This window comes from Mastigoproctus giganteus, chromosome 8 (genome assembly GCF_048544385.1).
Source record: "Mastigoproctus giganteus isolate SK-2022 chromosome 8, ASM4854438v1, whole genome shotgun sequence".
NCBI lineage: Eukaryota > Metazoa > Arthropoda > Arachnida > Uropygi > Thelyphonidae > Mastigoproctus > Mastigoproctus giganteus.
The window spans coordinates 187,982,492-188,009,101 of record NC_143582.1 but is presented as its reverse complement, the minus strand read 5'-3'; the positions used below and the strand labels follow the sequence as shown (position 1 = coordinate 188,009,101).

Sequence of the window (26,610 nt, the reverse complement as noted above, 5' to 3'; positions counted from 1 at the left end):
TCCTATAAGATCCCACAAGAAACTAGCATCTATACTGCAGAGTTGCATGCAATACAAACAGCCCTAGATCACATTAAAAATCGCGACTACCAGAGGTATATGATTTATTGCGATTCATCGAGCGTGTTACAGGCTCTGGTATCGGTGGGTTTTAACCCTCATCCGATCCTGTCCAGGATCCGGCAGATTCTTTTTTCTCTCAAGCAATTAGAATTCGATATTCGCTTTTGCTGGATCCCAAGCCACATTGGGATCCGGGGAAATGAATCGGCTGATGCCGCTGCCAAATCAGCCATTTCCCTGGATAATCATTGACTGTCAGTCCCCTATACAGACTACAGGCAAATAATACGTTCTAAACTGCTTTCCCAATGGCAAGATTCTTGGCATGGACAGGCCACAAATAAATTACATCACATCAAGCCTGTAATTATGCAATGGCAGTCCAGTCTACGCAGGGTCCGAAGAGAGGAAGTTGTTCTTGCTCGGCTCCGCATAGGTCATAGTCATCTAACCCATTCCCACTTGCTGAGGGCGGATGACCCACATATGTGCGAGATATGTAATGTTATTTTAACCGTCCATCATATTTTAATAGAATGTCCTGTTTTTATAGAAGCACGACGCTTGTATTTTACCACTTTTAACAATTTGACTGAGCCATTTACACTCAGTCAGATTGTAGGTGACAGACACAATATGTCTGACGTTTTTAACTTTTTACAATTTATTAATTTTTATACAAAGATCTAAGTTTTATGCTTTTACTTTTATACCTTTTTAACACAATAATTGTTTGACGTGGTAGCCTTCGCTACCAAAATGTTTAATAGCATTTTAAAATTTTACTTGGCGCATTATGGCCTTAGCTGCCAATGCGCCATAAAAAATCAAATCAAATCAAATAACTCTTAATTCTTCTATCTTCTGCTGAAGTCTTCTTTCCCAAGCTGGCAGTTTCTTCTGTTTTCGGTTCTTCTGCTGCTGGTCTCTCATTTCTTTTCCAATAATCCTAGTGGCTGCTATGATTAACTCTAGTACCAGTTAATAGAGCCATTCAGGATCTTGAACTGTCATAGTTCCCCTTCCTGAAACCCATGCTTTTACCTTTAACAACTGGGACTTCTCTCTCTTCATCGTCCAACTTAGAACTTCATCATCATTCCCTGTTAAGAATTCCTTATTATCAGTCGTTAATGCTGTCAGGTTTTTGAGTGATGATCAGCTCTAGAATATTCCTGCTCCTAATACTTTCCCTATTCTGCTGACATAAGCAGACTAGGGAAAGTACTAGGATCAAGAAAGTAAATAAATTCTTCTAGGTTGATATAAAAGTTTTACCAGTCCCGGTAAGGGGAAAATTGAAATCATCAATAAAAAGACATTCACACTTTCTTGTCCATTTCTTCCACATGGAGACTCTAATCATACTCTCCACAATCTTTTGATCTGTAGCTTATCCTTGCTATCATTTTTTATGACCCCTTATGTGTGTAGTCTGAGTAAGAGGAAGGATGCCATTAGCATTGAGTTTACTCCATTCATTCAAAGCCTTAACATCTCAATATGGTCTCCTCACAGGTGTCTAGTTTCCAGACACTGTAATTTACAGAGCTGAAACCTTTCTTGGTGAGAGTACCCTTTTGTTCTCCTTTGCTTTTCTCTGAAGCTATTCTAACTTATTCTCATTTATGTACACCCCCCAAGTGTTACTTATTCAAAGTGTAATAGGAAGGCAACTCATTGTGAATGATTTCACATTATAAGATGTTATAATAGTGATACCTGAAGTAGAAACTTCAGTGTTTGTCTTAAAATTCAATGTAGTAATGATGAAATTGCACTAAACTATGTCACAGCTACTGTAGAAACTTAAGAATATAAATTTTATAAAATACGAAATAGAAAATAACCCACAAGAATCAAATTTATAAAAAAGGTAAGAATTAAATTTACAAAAAAAAAAAAATAAATAATAACCAATACAAAATTATGGAAATTAAATTAAAAAAAAATTGCAAATTAAATTTACAAGATGTTATAAAAATTGAGCAATAACAAAAATTAAGTGACTGTCTTAACTGCTAACCCAAGCCTTTTATAATCCACAAGAAACAGGAGCACTTAAAAGCGTATCTAATCACTGGATTTTGTCATTTTTATGATAAAGTTTATCACCTAATTACTATTTGCAACTGCTTTTGCTCATTGGCTATCTCATGATTTATAGAAAATTAAATATTATTTGCTCTAAGTAGTATCATTGGATAATGTTTGCCATAAGTAATGCCAATTAGTTGTTGGGTTTTATTATAAAAATAGCAGGAAATAAAGTTTTAATGACACAAGTATTCTTTCACAGCTGGAGAAAATATTCAGTACAGTAGCTAGAAAAGGGAATATGCTAAGAAGAAAGGACAGATCAAGTGGTGATACGGTAATATTGTTTTAAAAGTATAATATATATATATGCATATAAATATTTGTAAATAGCTAACATTTTTGTATATTTTTTCAGCATTTAGAGTAACATACAGGACTGTTATGATTAAACTGTATTATTCTGAGGGTTAGTAATAGTAATAGCTGTATAGTGCAAAGAAGCCACAGGTTTTTGCTGCACCGGCCAGAAAAAAAAATGCATAGATAAGAAAATACAAATTATTTTATTTCCTCCTCACATAGATAACTATCCAGCTGACCTTTGAATTTATTCAAACTGTCAGCCTCAACTACCTGTGAAGGCAACCTGTTCCTGCAACCAGTGACTTGCTGGCTAAAATAAAATTTCCTACAATCTAGTCTAAACCTGTAATTCGAATTTATGCCCTTGGTTCTGGAATTCTCTATTACAATGAAAATTCTGCCTTCATTCGTTTTACTAACCCCCTCTCATAAACCTCAGTCAGGTCACCTCTGAGGTGCTTGGTTGCCAAGCTTTGTGGCCCACATATATGGAATCTTTCTTCATATGGTTGCCCTTTTGCCAGTCTCACCACACAAGTTGTCCATCTTTGGATCCTTTCAGGAAGTTTAATGTCTTTTTTTCAGATGAGGTCTCCATAATTGAACACAGTGTTCGAAATGCGATCTTAACAATTGCCTTATACAGTGGGACTATGACCTCCATATCTCTACATGATAATGTTCGATAAATCATCGATAGGACACCATGGACTTTCCTGGCTGCCTGTTTACACTGCTCAGAAAATTTCATGTCTACCCATATTGTAGCTCCCAAATCCCTTTCTTCCTCTACTTAATGCAGATTAAAAAAAGATGTTTTTTTATGTGAAGTTCTTGAATATAATTTCATGATGTTCGACAGTCCAGCTTCTTGATGAGAAGTTGATGTAGAAGGTTGATGTTGATCAAAATTTTGAGAAGCAGATTTTATTAAACTCGGCATTTTTTTTTTTTCATTCTCCATGTTTTTGAACTCATTCTTTTGTTGACATGGGAGGCTTCTTCGATGGCTTTGAAGCTTTTATTCTTACATACTTTTCTCGATTTCACTCAGCTGGAGTTTTAGCCATCTTCGAAATATTCTTATAGGTTACTGAAATTAGATTTGATATTTTTGCAATTCAATAGTTATGAAATCAATTTGTAGACTAGTATGACATCATAACCAAAAACTACTGCAAGAAATGATTGTTTTTTTGTTGCATTCTTGAATCAAAACCTCTTAAATTTTTGAATGGTTTTATCGAAACTTACTTACTTACTCTACTTAGAAAGTTGATGTTGATCAAAATCTTGAGAAACAGATTTTTTTAAAGTCTGCATTTTTTTTGTTCCCCATGTTTTTGAACTTGTTCCTTTTTGACATGAGAGGCTTCTTCGGTGGCTTTGAAGCTTTTATTCTTGCATAATATTACTACCTGCTGCTTACTCTACCGAATCAACATTAGTGGCTGAGTTAGCATCATTTAGGAAGTGACGTCATTTAAAATCTAACAGCCACCTAATAGGAAGTGACGTCAATTGCATCATTTCCATAAAAAAATTTCGTTACCAACTGGTTTTACTCTAGTGCCAACATAGATGTTTTCACATCAAAACACTTGCAGATTATGTTTGCAGATTAAAAACCACTTACAGACTTATGCAAACCAGAAATCTGGAATGGACAATATCCAAACCACAAAAATGAAAGGCAGAAGGAGGTAAGTCTGCCCAGGGTGAAATTGGAACTGAAATTGAAATTTAATCTGAACATAGAAAACAGGCAAATCAGATGCCACTGATGTGTTCATGAAAGGGCCATAAACATAGGCATTCATAGTTCAGGAAAACATGCTACCTGGAATGAGGAATGCTTTGTTTGTTGGTTGGGAGTTGTATTAAATGAATAACAGTAATTCCGTGGCTTCACTTAAGGGATACTGCAGTGTAAAAGTAATGAGAAGAAAGCCTCTTCTTGAGATCACTATATCAGCACTTGATAGTGCAAGAAGCAATCAATGTGCATAAGCTATTCCAGTAGTAATCCTCTATGGTTACCCTACAAGATACATGTGGTACAATAGCATTAGCATTAGTAGAGGCATATGATGCAAGAAAGCAAGCTTATGCAGCATCAGCCAAAAAAAAAACAACCCTCCCATTTTAACCCTCCATTCATTCCAAATGCCTGTCCAGCTCAGCCTTAAATTTATTTAGGCTATCAACTTCCACAACAAGAGATGGTCTGTTCCACCAATCAACCATCCGCTGGCTAAAGGCAAATTTTTGCACATCTATTTTACAACTGTCTTTCCTCAATTTGAATCTATGCCCCCTCAGGTTCTTGATCTGAGCAAGAAGAAGAATCCCATCAGCATTCAGCTTGCTCAACCCATTCAAGACCTTATACACCTCAGTCAGATCACCTCGCAGGTGCCTACTCTCCAGGCACTGCAATTTTCAGAACTTAAGCCTTTCTTGGTAAGAGCACCCCTTTGTTCCCCTCACCAGTCTTGTTGCCTTTCTTTGTACTTGTTCTAGAAACTCTACAGCCTTCCTGAAATGAGGCCTTCAGACCTGTACACTAGGTGTGGCCTGACCATTGCCTTGTACAACAGGATAATCACCTCCCTCTCCCTACTAGCAAAATTCCTATATATCATTGACAAGACTTCATGACCTGCCCTGGCATCCCGTTTGTACTGTTCAGCAAACTTCATATTTGACTGCACAATTATCCCCAAGTCTTTTTCACTTTCCACATTCCCTGAGTGTAATACCACTCAGTTTCTTTTGGGTTATTGCTACCCATATGCAATACTTCGCATTTGTCAACGTTAAACTTCAGTTGCCACTTCTCAGCCCATTTGCCCAACTTGTTTAGATCCAGTTGGAGTAGCATACTGTCTTTACTGTCGTTAACAACCCTGCCAACCTTTGTATCATCTGCGAACTTGGACATTAATCCTGATATATACCTTCATCAATATCATTGATTAATACGCAAAACAACAATGGGCCCAGCACTGAACCCTGGGAAACTCCACTAATAACATTTGTCCATGAAGAGCAGTGTCCATTGATTACCACTCTTTGTCGTCTCCCACTCAACCATCCCTTTATCCAATGTAGCAACTTACCCTTAATGCCATACCTCTCCAATTTGTACAGCAGTCTTCCTTGTGTAACAGCATCAAAAGCTTTCCTGAAATCCAAGTATATGATATCAAAATTATTTTTGCCATTCAGTTCCTTTGTGACCACATCACAGTACTAGTAGTAGTGGCATGTGATGCAAGAAAGCATGTGTACAAGCTTATGCAGCATCAGTCAAAAAAAAAAAAAAAAAAATTTACAAAACCATTCCCTCTAAATGTTTGTCCAGTTCCTCCTTTTATTTAACCTATCAACTTCCACAATGACAGATGGAAGTTTGTTCCAACAATTAACCACCTTCTGGCTAAAGGCAAATTTTTACACATCTATTCTACTTCTGTCTTCCTCAATTTGAATTTATGCCCTCTTAGGTTCGTAATCTGAACAAGTGGAAGAATCCCATCAGAATTCGTGTGCTCAACCCATTCAAGGCCTTATACACCTCAATCAGATCACCTTGCAGGTGCCTAGTCTCCAGCCACTGCAATTTGCAGAACTTAAGCCTCTTTTGCTAGGAGGATCCCTTCATTCCCCTCACCAATCTTGTTGCCCTTCTCTGTACACGCTCAAGCAAATCTACATCCTTCCTAAAATGAGGCCTCCAGACCTATACACAGTACTCAAGGCGTGGCCTGAACATTGCCTTATACAGAGGGACAATCACCTCCTTTCCCTGCTAGCAAAATTCCTATATATCATTACAAAACCTCATGACCTGCCCTGGCAGCCTGTCTGCATTGCTCAGAAAACTTCATATCTCACTGCACAATTACTCCCAGGTCTTTTTCATTTTCTACTACCTTAAGTGTAGTACCACACAGTTGGTACGTTTCTCTTGGGTTACTTCTCCCCATATGCAGTACTTTGCATTTGTCAATGTTAAACTTCAGTTGCCACTTCTCAGCTCATCTGCCCAAATTTTCTAGATCCTGTTGCAATAGTTTCCAATCAAAGTGGTTAGACAAGACCTCCCTTTAACAAACTCATGCTATCTTAACTATTATAGGTAACATTATCTAAAAGATAATATACAGAAACATACAGACTTTGCCGTTCAATTCCCATCTAGGATACAGGAGAAAAATATATAGCTGTATAACATTCTGTATAATAATAAAAAAAAATTAAATGAAATAAATAATTATTAAATAATAAAAGAAAAGGAGATAGACAAACTATGCATTCTCTTCTCCCGTAGGTAGCTATCCAGCTGACCTTTTAATTTCCCCGAACTGTCAGGATCTACCACCCACCTAGATAATTTATTCCAGTAATTAATAAATCACTGGATAAAACAAAACTTCCTGCAATCCAGTCTAAATGTCTTCCCCCCAATAACTTGAATTTATGTCCCGTAGTTCTAGAATCATTTATAACAGTGGAAATTGTTCTCATTCATTTTACTTTTGTCTCTCGAAGCCTTTAAACACCTTAATCAAATCTCCTCTAAGGTGCCTAGTTTCCAAGCAATTCAATACACATATTCAGTCTTTCCACATACGGGTGCCCTTTTACCAATCTTACCAGGCTAGTTACCCATCTTTGAACCCTTTCAAGAAGCTCAATGTCTTTTTTTAGGTGCAGTCTCCATACTTAAACACAATATTCCATGTATGGTCTAACAATAGCCTTATATAATGGGATTATGACATCCTTATCTCTATTAGCAAATGTTTGATGTCATCGATGATAGGACACTATGGGCCTTCCTTGCAACCTGTCTACAATGTTCTGAGAACTTCATGTCCGACTATATTGTAACTCCTAATTCCCTTTCTTCCACTACTGACTTTAGTTCAACTCCATCAGATTTAAAAGTTATTTTGGAGTTGCTGCTCCCCTTGTCACTTTCTGACCATCCCTGAAGTCTAGGGCATTCTGAAAAAGCTTTGCTTGGCAGTGATCATTAACTATGCTACCAATCTTTACATCATCTGCAAATTTGAACATCACTCCCTCTATCCCTTCATCGATGCCATTTAAGAAAATCAAAAACAACAGTGATCCTAATACTGATCCTTGGGGAACTACACTTTTTACATTAACCCAATCTGAAGAATAACCATTTATCACAACCCTCTGTCTTCTGCTCTGAAGCCATCCCGTTATCCATCTAAGGATTTTTTTTTTTTGTTCAATTAGATATGTAGATAAATATTCTCCTAAATTTTATTATTTGTATGTCATTTAAATTGTGTGAGCTTTCTTTAAATTGTTGCTTTGTCTTTAAAGCAATGGTTAAACAATCATTGAATTATTTTAAAAGCAATAATTGGACAGGTGGGATTGACAGCTTGTTTAATAAGTCACTCCCCCGCCCTGGTGAATGAATGAGAATGAATGGGGGGGAGTAAAAAAGTTGTAAAATGTAAAAACTATAAAATGTAGGGGGGGGAACTATAAAATGTCGAAAAAAATGGTGTGTGAGTGAATGATATAAATTTCATGTTCTATTCCAGCATCTCTATCAGATGGATGGATGGCCATGAGAACTTTATGGACCCTAAAGTCATCCATTCTGTTGGTTGTTCCTAGCCGGCATGCTGTGGAATGCTGTCCCAGGTGGGACACAACCACCAGCACAGCTGAACTGCTGCTTAGGTCTTCCTAGCCACGCTGCCTTGGTCCTTTACCTTCACTCCACAGGCAGGAGAGGGAGGTTACCCCTTGTCTTCCCCCCATTGCCACCCCTCTGGTGGGGATATGTGCCTGCTCCACTGATTTGGGGATCATCTTCTCTATGGACCCCTTATCCCAGGGGCTCACATCTGGTGAGTATGGGCTTGGCACACTCAGGGTCCTGAGCTGAATATCATCATTCTTCTTTTTCTTGTGGTGATTTCCTACTACTTCTCTCTCTCTCTCTCTCTCTCTCTCTCTCTCTCTCTCTAATTCAGAAAATTTTTTTTTTTTTGGCTGGTGCAGCATAAGCCTCAGGCTTCCTTGCACCATAGGGCTAATAATAATAATAATATATCAATCTCAGTGGCAGTGTGAATAGCCATAATTGTATGATATTCAATCCAATATTACTGCAGAGTTCAATGACAAAAATTGTGATTTAATGCTACTTTTTTTGGGCCCTACTGCTCATTGGGCCTTGCTTTTTTTATGGAATTTTGAGTGCATGTTTCTGTGATGGATGGACATAACTGAACATATTGACCAGAACGTTATTCTTAACTTTCAAGGTGAAGGTTTTCAAGGTTGCTTGAGCATAACTGAATCAATGTTCATCTGTTGTTGACACAGTCATGGACTGTCCAGGCCTGAGCTCATCACATCTTTGGTGACCCAAAACCCCCTTTTGAATTCAGCAGCCCACTTCTTGATGATACTATGTATTGTCTCCATGGATTTGTTTCCTAATGGATTCATTATAGACAACACATTCACAAAAAGGAGTTTCAGTACGGCACAGCTCTCTCTCTCTCTCTCTCTCTCTCTCTCTCTCTCTCTCTCTCTCTCTCTCCAAAAGGAGAGAGAGAGAAAGAGAGAGAGAGAGCTGTGCGATTTCGTGGATATAATTTTCTATAAATATATTGTTTAAGATATTACTCCAGAGGTGTAACTAGGTTTTTGGCGCCCTTGGCAAATTCGTGGCTATGTGCCTTTTTACAATAATTAGTAAAACATCATAAAAAGGTGCATAAATAAAATTATCATAATAAATAGTACAGTATCATAATAATAAGTACAGTCTGGCCTTTGTTTAACGAATTTCTTTATACCAGATTTTTCTGTTTAGCAAATTTTTTTGAATTTCTCTTCACAATTACATTTAAAATAGTGTTTGTAGAACAAAAAAAATTTTCTATATGAGATTACATGGTAAACGAGATTACGAGAGACTTAACTGGGTACGCATTGTTCGCCCCTCTCACCTCAAAGAAATTTGGGCAACAGTGCTGTTGCTAAGCACAATGGTAATCTCTTTGGCTTAAAAGATTACCATCGGCAACTTAGTGGTACCTGTAAAACCTATCCAACTTCCTGTCCCACATTTGATTGGATACTATGATGTGCTAACAAAGGAGCTAGAGTCAAAAGTAACACTGTCACTCCAAGTAACACTGACATCTGTTGTTTGTGGCATTCTAACAGCAATATGCAGGTGAATGAGATTTAGAATCCTCATCAGCTTCAATACTCTCCATCCCTGTTCCTTTTCAGTCCTGATGTCCCAGGTTGTGGATCCATTATAACAAACCATTAAGGTAAAATTTTATAGGAAAACACCTTTTTACACAAAATTTTATCAGTAAACACACATTAAGGATGTATTCCCCCTCCTCCACAAACTAAAGAATTAAAATTCAGCAGGCATAAGCTTTAAAAAAGTTTACCTTTTCTTCTTGTGGAAAATACTAAACTATATAAAATAGCTTCAACATGAGAAAAAAACATTATTAAATTTATGAACCAAGTATACAGCTTTTATAGCACTCTCAGTGATCAAGAGAAGGACCAGGACAATGATGACAAAGAGCCCCCAACACATCCCAAGGTGGCACACAAACGCAAACTAAAGAATTAAAATTCAGAAAGCGTAATCTTCAAAAAATTGCACCCTTTTTCTTGTGGAAAATACTAAACTAGATAAAATAACTTCATATACAGCTTTTATATAATATACAGCTTTTATAGCTCTCTAGACAGTGCAGCTTATGCTAAGCAGAATCTCAGCCATAATGCAAATAGCACATGGTTCAGTCAACATCCTGCTATCAAACAATTGTTCATTTCATGTGCTTTCCCTTTTACAGCACTCATTTGTTGACCACAATTAAATGGATGTATATTTGTGTTAAGGCACAAAAATTTGTCCCAGCAGCAAATATGTTAATCTGTTTTTGTAAAACCATCAAAGACCTAACAAATGTCAGAATAATTAACAAAAACAAATATGGAAAAAACAATTTAATGGCAAATCACTTAAACTTAAAAAAAAAAAAAAAAAAACGCAAAGTATACCCAGCTACCTTTAAATTGCAACATCCTGTTCATTAATAACATACTCTCAGTCTTGTAAGGTGGTTTTCAGTGCATATGCTCCACCCTAAGAAATATTGGTCTTAATATATAGAGTTGCTTGCTAATGTCTATAGCTCTCTAAGAAATGAAATTTCCAAAAGTTATTTATTTTAATAAAATCAAAAAACAATCTAAATTAATTTCAAGCTGATGGCTTGATTAAGTAGAATTTATCCTTAATCTTTTCTTGTATGTGTTTATTTACACTGATTTTTATTATAGGAAGACTCGGAAGATTTACTGGATACTGTAGACACCACTCTACTCATCCATCTTTTTGGTAAAAAAGGAAATGAAGAACTTAGCTATGATGATTTTTACAAGTTAGCTTTTCAATTTTGCTTGCTCTCACCATATATTATACTATGGAAATAAGTTAGCTTTCAGATATAAATAGTGTAAAATAATGTAATAATTTTTGATTAAATACATCCAAGTTAACTAACTTGGATGTATTTAATTTAAAATTATCTCACAACTCAATTTAAATGAGTTTTGTTATCTCCTTCAGACATATTTTAAGTTACTAAAGTTAGGCCCTTCCATGTGCACAGTGGTTATAATCACCATCCTCCTACACCAAGTGGAAAAAGCCTGAGTTTGAATCCTGTCAGTGATGTGAGGAATTTTTTTTTTTTTTTTTTTCCCCCACAATGTGTCTGAATTAGGTTGGCCTCAGGAAAGGGTTTTATGGTTTTAGTTTCCAGTGACTCAATTTTTTTTTTGTTTTACAGAAAATAGCAAAAAAACTGACCAAATAATACACCCAATATACTGATGCCTCATAACCTTAGTTGCTTTGACACTTAGCACACATCTAATGTAATCTAATTTGTTAAAGTTGGATCAGTTAATAAAATTCGTAAACTTAAATCAATATGATCATCTGCTCAAGTGAATTTAAAGTGAAGACCTCATGCTATGAGAGCTATAAAACATTGTTTAAGTAGGACATATCCTGCATTTGTATATTTCAGTGAGCAAACTAAGTTTGTTACTGAATGTACTGATCTCATATCATGGAGGTGTTCACCATGAGTTGCCACAGTACTGCACTCACACTTTAAATAGAAAGCGCTTCTCCAAATGGAGAAGTATATGGGATATATTTTAAATAAATAGCAGTATGCTTTAACATTTGGAGCAGTGCTTTCTATTTGAAGTGAGATTGTAATACCGAGGCAACTCATGGCAAAGTTCCATAGTGTGAGATTGAGACAAACTTAGTTTACTTATTGTTAAGCACATGCTGATCTTTTGTTTGATACTATTGATTGTAAAGCATTGGAAGGATGAATACTTTTATAAAAATTTTTTATAAAGGTAAATATTTGCTGAGTGGGAAAGTGGAAGTCTAACCAAGACTCTAACCAAGTCTAACCAACTAGGAAATGAGAGCCACTATTTTGGTATATATGAGCGACCTGTGCTGGCCATCAGGACGGATCACACCAAATAGATGGGGTGGGGATCAAATCAGTAAGGTTTCCTAGGCTGTAAACATGTTTTTTTTTTTTCACAAACATATATTTGCATTTTAGAAGTATGCAAGGTATTGTACAGTTTGAGTACAGTTTGTTTCTTGACCTAATTATATATATTAAAGCACTTATTCCAATGTAGTATGAATTTATGAATTTTATTTGTATGAAAATCAGACTGTTTGATTTAATGAAAAACAAACTGCATTTTCTACTTCAGTATATTATTGAAATCTTTGATCTCTTCACTAGTCCACACAAGTAGTAGTTGGAGGGAATGAGGTTTGAATGGCACATCAGATGGCTGAGAATTTCTGAACCAAATGACTACAAGGTTTGAGTTTTATTTGCACTGTATGGCATTATGCTGTCATGCTGAAGAATACAAGATAAAAGTTCAAGTCATGAAGAAGAATTCTTTATTGCATACACAAGGCAAATGTACACAACATCTTTCACAACCACAAGCCAGGGGTTAAAAATTCCTCGTGCCATTGACAGGATTCAAATTCAGGTCTCTTCCACCCAGTGTGGGAAGGACAGTGATTATACCAACTGTGCTACCCATGAGGGCAGTAGCCCACTCATGTTCTTGTGATGACTTCCTGCAGTCTTCTGTCTCTGTATGCATTAATGTTAATTGTTGATCCGTGTGACATGAACTCCAGGAAACCACTGTCCCAAAATGCTGATTCCATGGCATTTCTGGCTGTTCACACACTTTGTGAAGCCGTCTCCATCTAATTGGTGCTTGTTTAATTTTGGAAATAAATTAGTGGATTTGCTTTTCATTGCCTCCACAAACTCATTTCCTTCCAGTCATGTTATGGAAGTTGTGAGAGACATTAGCATTAGCATTAGTAGAGGCATTTGATGCAAAAAAGCAAGCTTATGCAGCATCAGCCAAAAAAAAAAAAAAAAAAACCACTTCCACTTCACCCCTCTGTTCATTCAAAATACCTGTCCAGCTGAGCCTTAAACTTATTTAGGCTATCAACTTCCACGACAAGGGATGGAAGTCTGTTCCACCAACCAACCACCCGCTGGCTAAAGGCAAATTTCCGCACGTCTATCCTACATCTGTCTTTCCTCAATTTGAATTTATGCCCTCTCAGGTGATTATTCTGAGTGAGAGGAAGAATCCCATCAGCATTGAGCATGCTCAAACCATTCAAGGCTTTATACACCTCTATCAGATCACCTCGCTGGTGCCTAGTCTCCAGACACTGTAATTTGCAAAACTTAAGCCTTTCTTCGTAAGAGCACCCCTTTGTTCCATTCACTAATCTTGTTGCCCTTCTCTGTACTCGTTCCAGCAGCACTACATCCTTCTTGAAATGAGGCCTCCAGGCCTGTATACAGTACTCAAGGTGTGGCCTGACCATTGCCTTATACAAGGGAATAATCACCTCCTTATCCCTGCTAGAAAAATTCCTGTATATCATCGACAATACACCATGAGCTACTCTTGCAGCCCGTCTGCACTGCTCACAGAACTTCATATCTGCCTGCACAACCACCCCCAGGTCCCTTTCATTCTCTACCACTGTCAGTGTAATACCACAGAGTTGATACGTTGCTCTGGGGTTGCTGTTTCCCATGTGTAATATTTTACATTTGTCAATGTTAAACTTCATTTGCCACCTCTGAGCCCATCTGCTCAACCTTTCCAGATCCTGTTGCAAGAGCATAGTGTCAGTAGTGTCCTTGACAACCCTGCCTACCTTTGTATCGTCTGCAAACTTCGATATTAAGCTTGATATACCATCATCAATATCATTTATGAATACAGAAAACAATAATGGACCCAACACTGAGCCCTGAGGGACTCCACTAATAACATTAGTCCACGACGAGCAGTGTCCATTGATTAACACCCATTGATTAACACCCTTAACACATTAAGCTTGATATACCCTCATCAATATCATTGAGACAAACCATAATATGCTGAAGAGGGCTTTGTAAGTGGACTAACTAGGTGAACTTCTAACTGAATGGTCATGTCATAACCCAGAATTGTTGGATACAAGGAACACACCTCCATGTGTCATCAGTGAATTGCATTTCCCATGTGATGGCACAGTTTCACTGCCATGTTCATTGTATTGTGGGATTCTTCTTCTTTGAGGACTACATGGTCCCTTAATGTATACTGCACTGATGCATGATATCATAAACTTCTCATTTAGCATGCTATTTTCAACCTTCAAGCTAGAGGCTGCTGAAATATGGTAATTTTCATGCAGGCAGGGCACCACCACCATGTATTGCTTGATGAGTAACATGCTTCATGAATACCATGTTTCCCACCATTCCCAAGTATTTTGCCACCTTGCTCATCCATTTTTAATCTGTGTGATTTTTGGTTGTAGGATTATTTTAAGAAGATAGTGTACTGGGTCAAACTGAAACTTGGTAGATATGAAAGATATATAACAAGGTATTAGAATTATTCTGAAGGAAAAGTTATGAGTGACAATTGGTACTTTATAATAACTATCTTGTATACAGGGTGGTTATCATAAAGTTTTCTAATTACCGTATTTGTCGGCTTATAAGATGCACTTTTTTCCCTTATAAATACCTTAAAAAATTGCCCTGCATCTTAGAAGCCGAAAGTGGCAATACAGCACATGCGCAAAACCGAAAGTTAATGCATAGTAGTTAACAGATAGTTAACTACTATACGTTAGTACACTTTTCAGTAATTACCAAGCTGTTGTTGGAGTAACAAGTGAATTCCAGTTATACATTTAAGCCCTAATCAATGGCAGGCACATCAAAAAGACAAAATTATACTATTGAATTTAAGCTAACAGTAGTACAATATGCCAAAGAACACGGGAACAGAGCAGCAGAACGAAATTTCAGAATGGTAATTTACTCAGTAGGACCACCGCCTACTGAGGAGATGATTCGTCAATGGAGGAAGCAGGAAGTTTTATTACAAGAAGTGATAAAACAAAGCACAACCTTCATAAAATTTCACTTAAATGGCCAAATTTGGAAGAAAACTTGTGTAGTTGGATAATGGAACTTAGAGACGTGGATATTATTATTATTATTAGCTATATTAGCCATATTTGCTTATGCTGCACCAGCCAAAACAAAATTCCCAAGTTACCCTGAGAGAGAGAGAGAGAGAATCAAAAGTAGAAGGGAATCACCAAGAAAGAGAAGAATGATGATATCCAGCTCAGGACCCTGAGTGTGCCAAGCCCATACTCACCAGATGTGAGCCCCTGGGGATACCAGTATTGCAGTGAGTACTAAAATGATATTAGTAAAAGCACAGAAATGAGCAGCTGATATTGGGATACACTACTTTAAAGGAACTGAATCTTGGTGTTATCGCTTCATGAAAAGAAACGGGTTAAGTTTACGCACAAGAACTAAAATAGCCCAGAAAATGCCTGCTGAGTATGAACAGAAAATATTAGATTTCCATAAATTTGTCCTTAATGCTATAAAACAAAGCAACTACAAACTTAGCCAAATCAGCAATATTGATGAAATTCTGTTGACTTTTGATGTGCCATCCAATAAAACCATAAATCTGAGATGGCAAAAATCTATAACTATTAAAACCACTGGACATGAAAAGACACACTACACTGCAGTTTTAACTTGTAGTGCTGATGGGACCAAACTTCTTCCAATGTTAATTTTTAAAAGAAAACCTTTACCAAAAGGTAAACTGCCAAATGGAATTCACATACTTTTACAACTGAAGGGATGAATGGATGAAGAATGTATCAAGGAGTGGTTTGTAAAAGTTCAGTCCAAACATCCTGGTGGACTACTGCATAAAAATGTATTACTGGTATGGAATCAGTTTAGAGCACATAGGACTGAAAACATCGAACAACTGGCCAAAACGATGAACACAGAATTTGGCGGTAATTCCGGGTGGCTTAACTTCCCAATTACAGCCATTAGATGTCAGCATCAATATGACATTCAAGAATAACATGGGAGCAATGGAATAAATGGATGATAGAGGGGAACCATGATACAAAGCCTATGGATAGGATGAAACATCCATCAATAGCACAAGTGCGTGAATGGGTGCTGAAGTCATGGCATGATGTTAAGACCAAAATTGTGGTCAAGTCCTTTAAAAAATGAAATGTGTGCAATTTAAAAAGTAATGCAATGGATGACACTGAAGATCATTTATTGTATGAGAGTGACAGTGATACTAGCGAAGAGGATAATGATGAAGTCAGTAATGAATCTGAAGTTGAATTATACTAAAATAATAAGAGTAATAATCCTGTACCTTTCTTTATTGGCTTTTGGGTTTTATTTTTATCAAATTTTAAATTTCCATTGTATTAACAATAATTTTTTTCAAAAGTTTTTTTTTTCTTAAATTTACCATTCCAAAATTAGGGTGCATCTTCCACACCGCAGTGTCAACAAATGTGGAATTTTTTGATTCCTTTTCAGTCTGACTGGAGCAACAGTTAGAAATTTCAATATTGAAACATTTCAGGTACTATATCTGCATAATAGCCTCAACGAATAAAAAGCTTACTCTCTCCTCCAAATATATTAAGGTTGAAATTACAGTAGAATTACTGAAAATTGTTTTGTGACTTGCTGTCCTTATCTCCAGTTGATAAAACTGATAACCAATGACAAGATGGTTTGCTCTGCTGCCAAAAATGCTTTTTCCAACATTACTAAAATCTCAACAATTTTCAAGTCCTGATTGAATGCTGAATTCTCAGCTAATTTTAAAATGAGACAAAAGATTTTCAGACAAAATTAGATCGCCATCCCTTGAGAACTGTTGCTCATATAATTATTAGAACAAAATTTTCAAATCTAAAGAAAAAAAAAACCTCTATATAACTGAAACAAAAATCATCTCATATTAAAGAAAATCTTTATGAACAAAGTTCAAACTGATCATTGACCTGCCATTTTTCTTCTCTGGTTAAATCTACAAAAAATGTTGATGCCTTTAAAACCCATTAGTTTCATGAATTACTCTGGTTAAATCTACAGAAACAAATCAAAAGTGGTCTGATTTGTTATTGTATGGATCTGAAACATAGCATTAGCATTAGTAGTATCAAATGATGCAAGAAAACAAGGTTTTATAGCATCAGCCAAAAAAAGAAAAAAAGCCAATTCCTATTTCATCTATCCATTCCCTCCAATAGTTCTTCTTTGAATTTATTTAAACTATCAACTTCCACAACAAAAGAAGTTTGTTCCAGCAATCAACTACCCGCTGGCCAAAAGCAAACTTCCGTACTTCTATTCTCCAATTGTCCTTCTTCAGTTTGAATTTTTCTGCCTCCTCATGTGCGTAGTCTGAGCAAGAGGAAGAATCCTATCAGCATTGAGCTTGCTCAATCCATTCAAAGCTTTAAACACCTCAATCATATCTCCCCTCAGGTGCCTAGTCTCTAGATGCTGCAGTTTGAAGAACTGAAGCCTTTCTTGGTAAGAGCACCCCTTTGTTGCACTCAATAATCTCATTACCCTTCTCTGTATGTATTCTAGCAGCTCTACATCCTTCCTAAAATGCCTACTGCATACAAGTTTGGAGGCCTCCAGACTTGTATGCAGTAAGTAGTCAAGATGTGACCTGATCATTGCCTAATATAATGGGATAATCACCTGCTTATCGCTGCTAGAAAAATTCCTGTATATCATTCACAAAACTTCATGAGCTGTCCTAGCAACCTGTCTGCACTGCTCAGAGAACTTCATATCTGACTGCATGATTACCCCCAGGTCTTTTTCATTTACCACTACCCTGAGTGTAGTACCACATAGTTGGTACATTGCTCTGGGGGTTACTGTTACCCATATGCAGTACCTTGCCTTTGTCAATGTGTTCCACATTCATTCAATTGCCATTCTCAGCCCTTCTGCTTGTCTTTTCTAGATCCTGTTGCAGAGTATACCATTATTACTGCCATTAACCACCCTGCCAATTTTTGTATCATCTGCAAACTTGGACATTAAGCTCGGTATGCCTTCATCAATATTGTTAATAAATATAGAAAATAACAATGGGCCAAACACTGAATGCTGAGGGACTCCAACAACATTATTCCTCAGAGAGCAGTGTCCATATATCACTCTGTCTTCTACCACTCAACCATCTGTCTATCTATAGCAGCAACTTAATGCTACACTGCTCCAATTTGTACAGCAGTCTTTTATGAGCAACAGTATCAAAAGCTTTCCTGAAATCTAAATATATATATGAAATATTCAAAAATATCCAAGTATCCAAAGCTTTCCCGAAATCCAAATATATGCAAAATTATTTTTTGCATTCAGTTCCTTTGTAACAAGATTGTAGTATCCAATCAAATTGGTCAGACAAGATTTCACCATAACAAACTCATGCTGGCTGAAATATAATTGCAGCTTTGTCTAGATGATCCTGCATTATTTCTTTAACCAGTGACTCCATTATTTTCCCTGGAATAGAAGTTAAACTAATAGGTCTGTAATTACTCTTGTCGACCTTTGATCCTTCTTTGTGAATTGGGGATACATTCACACACCTCTAGTCTGTGGTGACCTCCTCTGAATCCAAGAATGCTCCCATAATTATGGCAAAGGATTTGCTTATTTCCTTCCCTGCCTCCCTTTATATAATTGGATAGATCTCAGATGCCTTTCTTATGTTTAACTTCAACAATTTCTCTTCCACTTTCCTCTTAGTTATTACAAAATTATTTAGCTTCGTGTTAGAGTTTGATGAACTTCTGGCATCCACTTCTTTAAAGAACTTAACTCTTGAACACCTTACTTTCTTTGATCAAATGAATGTAGTTAAAAAGTCTGTTAACAACCTCCTACTGGCTAAGAAATTTGGTCCAGATCAAATCCTCAATGATCATTATATATATATATATATTCTATTTTCTCTAATATTTTCAATAGATGTCTAACTCAGATATTTTTCATAGATTTGGCTACTAGCCACAATTTTTTCCTATTCTAAAATTATCTACTCTTTTGCATCTTAAGCACCAGCATGTTTTGCCCTTGTCGTTTTTTCTAAAATAATTTGAAAATCATACTTCTCCATTGATTGCTCAAATTCTCCTGGGTGAATACTCCCAAATTCAATCTGAAAAGGAGGAGGAGGTGGGTGAGTATCACTATCTTGCTATTAACAACCTTTCTAGCAATAACAGCATTTAACAACAGCAGTTATTGTCATTTAATGTATTTGTATTTATTTGAAATTAATTGCATTTATTAATTGTATTAATTATATTTGAAATTAATTGTATTATTGTATTATTCACAAATTCCAGTCAACATCTGGAAAGTTAAAATCACCCATTATGAGACATTTGCTGCCCACTGTATTTCCCTGTTTGGCATACTCATCAGTCATTAGGTCTGTAACATGCTCCTACTCTCAATTTTGTTTTCCCAGTGCTTATATCATACAAAACTGACTCGATATTGCACTCATCACCCAAGTCAACTGGATGCACTGCCTTAGATTTAATATTCTTCTTAACTGAGAGCATAACCCCTCTCCTGTTCTGTCTGTACTTCCTGTATACATTGTACTCCCCATATTCAAATTCAGTGTCTCTTATGTCTCAGTGACACCACATCTCTGCTATTCCTACAATATCTGCATTCAATAACTTAATCAGTACTTCAAATTTTTCAATTTATTTACAGTGCTCCTAGCATTAGTGTGTATGAAAACGCATGTTCTTACTCTTAGTTACCCTAACACAGCCCATGTATTCATTTGTTCCATGACCCACAGCAGGGCCTGAAATACCAGACACCTTGCTTTCCAGGCTGCAGCATGTACCAATAGTAGCCATGCAAGAATCACTTTCACCTCTGCCTGCAGTTATTGTTGATCTATTATTCTGTGTAGCCCCCCAAGCTAACAGTTTTTTGACCCACCTAACACTGCCTCAATAGCATCAGCAAATATTCTTGCACCCTTTTTATTTAAGTGTATCCCATCCCTGTAGAAGCAGTCTCTCCTCTTAACAAGCACAGACCACACTGAGAAAAATTCTACCATATGTCTTACACAATCTCTCCAGGGCAAATTGATCAACGAGGCTCTTAACATATACTCCCTGCTATCGTGTCTGGGCAGAATTGCAGGTACTTTCAAATTCAATCCTAACTTGCTACTTTTTGCCAACATTGCCCTGTACTTGTTAATAAGCTTTCAGATCTCTTACTCTTAATGTCATTAGTGCCAATGTGTACAACAGTATCACCTTTTATGCCTTTAAAAGATGATATCTGCTTTGCAATGTTATCTACTTTTGCCCTTGGCAGACATACCCTGGTCCTATATCACCTGGCGCACTATGGTCATAGTTGCCGATGCACCCAATAAATCCCAAAACAAACAAATAAACCAAATAAACAAATAAACCCTTTTTTCCCATTTCCCTGAAAAATTGAGAGTAGGAGTGTGTTATAATGACTGTGAGGCCTAATGACTGTGATGAGTATACTAAACAGCTATACAGGGAAATAGATTGGGCCAACAAATCAGATTGTCTCATAATGTTGGATTTTAACTTTCTGGAGGGTGAACCAGTAAAAACTTATTATCATGTGGAAATAGACTGTTTATTTAACCCCATCCTCAGAAGACACTCAGAAATCTTTTACTTTCACGCAGATGATGCCTGCTATTGGTGGACCTAATAGCAGTCAGTTTTACATTGAGCTTGTCTCACTTTGTGACACGATAGCACCAATATTTCAATGCTATAAATGTTTGTTTGTAACCAGGTGAATTTCTGACCTGTTTATTTCAGAATTCGTGTTTTATTTGAATGCCCTTATACAGTCGAACTTCCCTATAACAAATTCGATAAATCCGGCAAAAAAATTCATTATAGAGAAATTTCGTTATACAGAGAATATCTTTATTTATTAGAAATCATTATCTAATTAGAAAATGAAAACGAATCTACATTTATTTTTAATGTATTTTATTTCAAAAACATACTTATTTAAATTACGTTTACACAATTTTCGCCGGTAAGTATCACACATTAAAAAAAAATCTGTAATTTTCATTTCCACAGTACAATTAAAAAATTGTCTGATTCTCAAAGAAAACCTCACATTTATTCAGAGCATTAAAAACATTATCAGGAACATTTTCACAAAGCTGTAGACCCATACGAACCATTTTAAAGCGTTAATCATTTCTTCGCAAGTTGGCTTTTCTACGGGTTCTGATGTGTCTTCAGCGTCATCGTTAATTTCTTCGTGATCATGGTCGCGTCTAACACTGTTCAGCAGTGTTTCATCTTCATTTGGATGTTCTGCTGTGATCTACATAAACATAACTATCCAGTGTTATTTCATTTTCGATGTTTCCAGACGATTCTAATAATGTTCAAAGGTTTTTCAGTTGTGAAAGGGACAATTCATCTTGTTCGTCCAGTCGTTGTTTGACTTCTGTATTCAATGCAAATCCCGCTTTCGAAAAACAATTTTGAATAGTGTATTCAGTGACATCGTTTGTCCAAACTTTTGCCAGTTCAGAGATGCAATCTCTAAGGTTAATTGTAACCTCCAAGTTTCTATTTTCTGATAACGCACTGACAATCTTCATTATTATTCTCTTTCGATAATGAAATTTAAAATTTTTAATAATGCCTTGGTCCATTGGCTGGAGTTTTGACGTTACGTTTGGTGGTAAAAACAACTTCGCACTTTTAAGTTTGGCAGAAATACTGGCAGGATGTACCGGAAAGTTGTCAGTTACCAACACGATTTTCCTTTTTTCTTTTGTTATACGCTTGTCTAGTTTTAATATCCATTCTTCAAAAATATTACTTGTCATCCATGTTTTTTTATTAAAAGGTGTAGTCAACTTCCAAAGATTTTGTGCCTCTAAAACATCTTGGGTTTTTTGATATTCTGATGACTAAAAGTCTTAATTTTTCACTTCCTGTCATATTTGCTCCAACTAGCACAGTGATTCTTTCTTTGCTTCGTTTTCCGCCAAAACATTTATCATCCTTAAAAGCAAGTGTTCTATTCGGTAAACATTTAAAGAATAAACCCATTTCGTCAGCATTAAAAACATCCTTACGCTCATATTCTTCCAAAATCTTCTTTAAGGTATTGTTCCTCCAACTGTTGCAATCTTCTTCGCTTAGATCACTTTCTCCACAAATAACCTTTTCCACAATTCTGTGGCGCTTCTTAAATTTATCTAGCCACCCAGTGCTCGCATTAAATTCTGTATGTCCAAGGGACTGTGCAAATTTTAGAGCTTGTTGCTTAATTATTAGGCCCAATATTGGGATATTCTTTTCGCATATCATTTGCACCCATTTTAGAACAGCTTTATCAACATCTTTGTATATACACAACTTAATTCGCTTCTTGTCTGCTCCTCCTTCAATTGCATTTAAAATTGATTCTTGATTTTTTTAAAATCGTAGATAAACTGCTTGCAGATTGCCATATTTCTCTGCAACATCTTTTTTCTTAAAACCCCTTGTCAATATCATAACAATCTTTGCTTTATCATTAATACTTAAACACTTTCTCTTCGGCATTGTTTTCGCAATTGTAAAAATTACTGGACTGCAGCTCTTGACGATACATACACCGCAATCTTTGCTGCGCTGCTCATATAGTGAATTGTTAGTACAGGTACCACCTACTCAATGACGTTCGCTTGCCAATTCAACAGTATCACTCCCTTTGAAGAAATATACGACTGTGAATTTCTTTTATTCTGCTTTCATTCATAATACACGAAAGAAATTTTATGATTAACGTATGCTGTATGTTACTTTTCAGAAAAAAAAAAAAAAAACAAGAGCATATATAGACTATGTGATTGATGATGAACGAAATAAATAAATAAAAAAAATGCATGAAAACAATCTACTGGGAGTCCAGTTAGACGACAACGGACATATCATATAATGATTGACATGAAGGTCACGTGGTACAATTGAGGTGAGAAGCGAATGTCACTCAGTAGGCGTTACTAAAAACTGACTATGGTAGCATTCTATGTATTGTCGCCGCAGCATGCTAAAGGTTTACTGCAGCGAATTTTGTTTTCCCCTGAGCCAACATCAATTTACAAATCTGCCCTATTTATTGTAAAGTTTACGACCACTTTTAAGAAAACCCATTTGGTTTAATAACTGTAACAAAAATGAAACAAAGACCCTCCTACGGGCCACAAGTGTTCACTAAAAGGATGATTATTTAATTCCAGATGCTAATGCACAATTTCTGAAGGAAGGAGGCAGTATATTTGAGCGGCTGTTTGGCAGTAAATGCTTAAAAATGTTCAAAAATGCTTTTACTAATTTTTTAAAAATTCGTTATAGAGACTAACACTTCATTATATGGGGTTAATTTTATATGTAATTTCGTTTCAAGGTACAATGTTTTGCGAAAAAATTCGTAACAGAGAAATTCATTAAATAGAAGTTTGTAATAGAGAAGTTCCACTGTATATAAGTAATAAGGCAAAAATTCTTAGTTCCTTTATATAATACTGTAATACTCAATGACTTCAGCATCTTACAGCAAAGATGTATAACTTTTTTACTTTTTTTTTATTTTGAACTGGTAGATTTATGGATAATTTGCAGACAGAAGTATTGGAGCTTGAATTTACAGAATTTTCTAGAGGTATGGTAACAATATCTGAAGTAGATTTTGCTCGTATCCTGCTGAGATATACTTATGTTCATAGTAGTCACTATGAAAACTATATTGAACGGGTAAACGAAAGGATTCCAGATGAAAAGGTGTGTAGCTTTCACTCCTTACTTTTAAAATAAAATTTTCACCTAATCATGTGGATGACACATAACTTAATCTCTCAGGTGTTGCAGGTAGGTTATATACAGCCACTCCTCGACTAACGTAAGGCTAGCATTCCATGGAATGCTACGTAAATCGGAATTTCCCTAAATAAGCATTTAGGGAAATTCCACACTCGCAACTATGCGCACTGAATTTGATTGAAGCAAAAAAAAAAAAGAAATGTTCGACGAACATGTAAATAGAATTATTCAATTTCTTTATTTCATGAGCAGGAAATATTACAAAAGTGTACAAAATTACAACAATTTCAAAATTATAAAATTACAAAAAAGAGAGAGGAGACAGGCATAACGTCAGCAAGTTTTACCTTTTGAGCATTGTTGCCAGAATAACTCTCCAGATGATAAATTCGCCAGTGCAGAAGTTGAGGGCTGTGGAGATTTAGAAGGGGTTTTTTCCAACACATCACAAAATTTCTCTGCATTTGTAGAATTGTCACTGGTGACTTCAACGCATACTTTAATGTTGTGGAAACCAGCGTGATGCTTGAACCTATTAAACCACCTGTTGCTTGCCACGAACTTGGCTTTGGGTTTTCCGTACTTATCATTAATATCTTCATAAATACTTCTCGCTTGAATGGCCATTAGTTTCAGGGGCACTTGCTTTTGAATCTGATTTTCCATCCGTATTATTAATAGCTTTTCCATCTTCAATATAGCACCTGAACACTATTTTGTGATGACTGTTGATCTTAAATGCAGGGGCAGACTGGCCATAAGACATAGCCTGGAAACCCTTGTGGGCCAGAGGCCGGTGTAATTTTCAATATTACACACTGACCCGATACATTCCTTTTGTTTTCCCTGGTAAGAATTTTTGACCCGGTCCGCCTCTGCTTAAATACGTTGATCCTTTAACATGTTCTTTTATATGCTCACTGTCCTTTAAAATAGTATTCACTGTTGAAGCAGTGAGACACGGGAGTGCAATAGATGACAAACTTTGTCCTGCTTTGTACTTCTTAATCATTTTCATCTTCATTTCTAAATCAATTTTTTTGTTCCATTTCCTAGCACTGCCACCACTTGCACTTTCTGTTGTCGCTTTCCCTTCATCATTGTAATATGTAAATAGGAATGAAGAGAAGATTTAGAAAATTTGTTTTTTATATTATTGAAGATTTCAGTGAAGGGGAAATGCATTTCACCATAATAATGTAAAAACCCACACAATTCCAGTTATCAGGATTATCGCAAATGCAATAAGATCGAGTTTACTACTGGTTTATAATTAGATGCACTAACAGAAAAGTCCAATAAACCAGAAAGTGCAAATTGTTTTTATTGTTTTATGGTAGTGACCTCCAGAAATGTGCTTTAGAAGAATATCACAAAGGCATTCAAAACTGATTCTTATAACCAAACATTATGATAACAATGAAAGTGTAATTTCCATTATAAAAATGACCTTTTAGAGAGATAAATAGCTTAGCTAAATAGCAAAAATTTCAACTTCTGAGGTCTTGGAACAAATTAACAAAAAAAAAAAAAAAAAATTAGTGTGCTGTCGTGTTCACATTGTGATATTTTCATGATACCTCCATTTATTTTTACGGATGCAAAATACAGTTCCACAATTACAGCCACTTCCAGACTTACGTAAGGGTTGCGTTCCACGGAACTCTATGTAAGTTGGAATTTTACGTGTCAGAATTTCCCTAAATGCTTATGCAGCACTCAGAAATTTGATTGAATTTAATTGAAGGAAAAAAAGAAATGTTCGAACATGTAAATAGAATTATTTATTCAATTTTTTTATCTCATGCGCAGAAAAAATTACAAAAGAGAGAGGAGACAGGCAAGATGTCAGCAAGTTTTACCTTTCGAGCATCCTTGCCAGAATTAACTCTCCGGCTGATAAGCACACCGCTGTGGAGATTAAGAAGGGGTTTTTTCCAACACATCACAAAATTTCTCTGCAGCTGCAGAATCGACACTAGCAACTTCACTGCATACTTTGTTTTGGAAACCAGCGCGATGCTGGAACCTATTAAACCACCCATTGCTTTCCACGAACTTCACTTGGGGTTTGCCATACTTATCCTTTATATCTTCATAAATACTTCTTGCTTTTGCTTGAATGGCCATTGCTTCTAAAGCTAATTACTAATTGAGGTAATTGCTTCTAAAACTGATTTTCCATCCATATTATTAATAGCTTTTCTATCTTCAACGGCACCTCCGTAGCCAGGTGGGCAGGAGCAGCAGTGCGTAGCACACACTTCTTGGTTAGACTGGGGTTTGAGCCCATGCCCACCAAATACGGAGGATGCAGAAAGGTCAGGGAATGACCACCGCATATTCCTGGAGCAATATGGCCTTAGTTGCTAATGCTCCTAAAAGCCAAATAACAAACAAACCATCTTCAACATAACATCTTAATGCTGTGTTATGCTCACTGTTGATCTTAAATGCATTGATCCTTTAACATGTTCTTTTATATGCGTAGTCCTTTAAAATAGTATTCACTATTGAAGCGACAAGACCTAATTCCGTGCAGTAGATGACAAACTTTGTCCTGCTTCGTACTTCTTAATTAATCATCTCCATTTCTAAATCAATTTTTTCTTTCCTAGCACTTCCAGCATGCACTTTCCATTGGTCCCTTTCCCTTCATCATTGTA

General features: G+C 36.2%; 1 protein-coding gene across 1 annotated transcript in view; it reads left to right on the top strand.

Annotated features, from left to right (window-relative positions):
* MICU3 (Mitochondrial calcium uptake 3) overlaps nucleotides 1-26,610 on the top strand; it is a 91,107-nt gene that overhangs the window by 43,889 nt on the left and 20,608 nt on the right. Inside the window, exons 7-9 of the mRNA XM_090380423.1 lie at nucleotides 2,363-2,437; nucleotides 10,861-10,961; nucleotides 23,728-23,905. Coding sequence (XP_090236549.1) covers nucleotides 2,363-2,437; nucleotides 10,861-10,961; nucleotides 23,728-23,905 — 354 coding nt within the window. The remainder of the gene's footprint in view (nucleotides 1-2,362; nucleotides 2,438-10,860; nucleotides 10,962-23,727; nucleotides 23,906-26,610) is intronic.